Raw genomic sequence first — 2,720 nt, 5'->3', positions numbered from 1 at the left:
ATCATTCATCCATCCATCATTCATCCATCCATCCATCCATCCATCCATCCATCCTCCATCCATCCATCCATCCATCAGCTGATGACATCATCTCTCTCTGATTTTCAGCCCAGTCCGTCACCAACCATGTCCCCATCCATTCTCCCAGCAGCCTGATGCCGCAGTGAGTCTCTTCAAACTAAACCCAGTTTTTTCTGCCAGAACCTCACATTAATCTCCAGATATGGTTTTGGAATCTAAGATGGAAACTGATATTTCAGGCTTTTATTGTTGCAAAAAGTGTATTAGTTAGATCTTAATTTAATTTCCTTTGTGTTTATCTCAGCCCAAATGCTGCTGACCGTGGTTCTGAGCGGAGACTCCGGCCCTACACACCAACAGAGACTGGTGGGCTGTCCTAACGAGTTCTCACATCTTCCTGGTGTTAATGTTCCAGACTGTCAGTCAGTTTTTCCTCTTTCTTTCACAGAGAGTAATCCGAGTTACGAGAACGGTAAGTCCCTGGTAGGAGCAGATTCCCCTGGCTTCTCTCCGGCTGCACCATGCTAACCAGAACATCCTGCGTCTTCCTGAGTTAAACAGAAAAACATTCGATCAGCTTGACTTTAGGAAGCAGTTCGCTCAAAGATTGGCTCTAACTTAGTGGCTGTTTCATTTCTGCCGGCTGTGGAGGATCAGAGACCTGGACTCCATGGTTCTGTAGGGGCCAGCCCTAATAGATGGAGGTTCTGACCGGTTGGATGTTGGCGTTTGGACTGGTTCTGAACCAGTTGGATCCGGTCTCGACGACTGAATGAGAACCTATTTGTAGACAAAACTGGATTCAGTTTTTAAGCAAAGTTTGAATGTAGAGTAAGAAAACGGGCGTTTACATCTTTGCGTGTCGTCCAACAGGGACAGTCGTTCGTTTCCTGCAGGTTATTCACAACCTGTTGGTTGCGGTGACATCGATGAGCGAAAGTTTCCATTTGCGAAGCGTTGCCAGCAGGTGCTGCTGCTCGCCGTGTTCTTCTGGGTGGATCTAGTTACAAATTTTCCTCGGTGCTCCGTTCACAAATTCTTTCCGAATGGACGGCGCCCGGAGGGGCGTAGATGCTAAAAAGGACGTCAGACCTGGTGGATGCGTCAAGCAGGCGGCTGTGGACCCGGTTGGACGAGTCTGGAGGTTTGTAGTCCTGAACGAGGTCATCAGCTTTAGGATGTTTCAGCACAGATACAACATGGACCGAGTTAAAACCTGTTTGCAAAGCGACTTTTCAGGCGACGGCGCCTGCTTGAGCTGAAGGAACCAAATGATGGACAATCTGAACTCAGGACATTTTGGTAAAAGTTACCCGTTGATCCTTTAAGGACTTGGTTGGACACCAGGTGTGTCTGGGCAGGTGTTCATGGCCAACATGTAGAAACAGACGAGTGTTTTCTTTAAGGCAGCTGTTCTAAGGTACCAGAGCCCTGCTGTTTCAGAGTTCTCCTCGCCTCCATACACCTGATTAATATGAAGGAATGAGCGAAGCAGCTCCAGAGTCCCACATGATGAACATGTGATCATAGAGAGCGAGTTCTTCCGCCACCATCTTCCCTTCCAGGATCTCTACATTTCATATCGGACCCTGAAGCGCCGACGTTCCGCAGCCCTCGCTGCTGAGGGCGTCATGCAATCAGCTGAATCACTAACATCAGCAACAGTTTTAATATTCATTTCTATTAGTGAGGCGCTTTAAAAAAACAAACCAGCAGGTGGAGCTGATCAGCAAGCCTACCTGAAAGGAAACTAGCTAAGCTCAGCTTTACTAACACCAACTGATGGAACAGAAGTTTCTCAAATGATTCTGAGAAGTTCTTCTACTGTTGGTGCAGATATCTGGAGTAAAATTATTAAATATGTTTAGTAAAATAGTAGATCCAGTTGTTTATTGTATAAATCTCTCTCTGTAGCTCATGGCTTAGTACCAACAGCAAATTGCTAAAATTCTACCAGTTTTCAAATTTGAGGATAAAAATTACTTTAAAATTGATCGTCCTCTTTCTATTTTATCCGCGTTCCTAAAGGTGTTTGGGGGGGGGGGGTCTATAATAGACTGAGTAGCTATCCGGACAGATTGAACGGCTTCAGGTAGAACCACCTGCCATAGATAAAGGGGAGGATGGTGACTTCCTGGATTCACCTTTAAATTTCATTGGTCAGTTCTGGTGTCAGAGGAAACACCTGGTCGGTCTGAAGCTACCTGTTGAACCGAGGGCAGCAGGAGTCCCTCAGGGGTCCATCTTGGGACCACTTACTGAAAACTTTACCAATATTCTTTATAAGATTTTTTTTGCAGATGATGCATGTTTATCTGCACCGCAGAATAAGCCGCGGCTGATGATCGGTTTATAAATTCTCCTTTAATACAAATGAAAGTATTTTATACTATTCTGTTTAAACAGGAAAGAAACATTTAGAAAATATAACTGTAGATATTCAATTCCTAGGATCATATTTGGTTGAATTTTATTATCTAAATCTTAAGTTGTGTAAATATGTGAGCGGCGCTCCTTTAATCATTTACTCTATTTAAACCGCATCTACATTATGGCGATGCTACTGTGGGCAGCATGAGGCCCTGCTGTGTAACAGATATAGACCAGATATCTGGATATAGACCGGATATAGACCGGATATCTGGATATAGACCGGATATCTGGATATAGACCGGATATCTGGATATAGACCGGATATC

At 44.6% G+C, this 2,720-nt stretch overlaps 1 protein-coding gene across 1 annotated transcript in view; it reads left to right on the top strand.

The window, feature by feature from the left end:
• The first annotated feature begins 102 nt into the window (after positions 1 to 102).
• LOC107096812 (uncharacterized protein B0303.4-like) overlaps positions 103 to 2,720 on the top strand; it is a 5,352-nt gene continuing 2,734 nt past the window's right edge. Inside the window, exons 1-3 of the mRNA XM_015393641.1 lie at positions 103 to 163; positions 326 to 387; positions 470 to 493. Coding sequence (XP_015249127.1) covers positions 156 to 163; positions 326 to 387; positions 470 to 493 — 94 coding nt within the window. The 5' untranslated portion in view covers positions 103 to 155. The remainder of the gene's footprint in view (positions 164 to 325; positions 388 to 469; positions 494 to 2,720) is intronic.

Source organism: Cyprinodon variegatus, unplaced genomic scaffold (genome assembly GCF_000732505.1).
Source record: "Cyprinodon variegatus isolate N-32 unplaced genomic scaffold, C_variegatus-1.0 Scaffold24, whole genome shotgun sequence".
Classification (NCBI taxonomy): domain Eukaryota; kingdom Metazoa; phylum Chordata; class Actinopteri; order Cyprinodontiformes; family Cyprinodontidae; genus Cyprinodon; species Cyprinodon variegatus.
The sequence above is the reverse complement of the archived record's forward strand: the minus strand, read 5'-3'. Positions and strand labels throughout refer to the sequence as shown.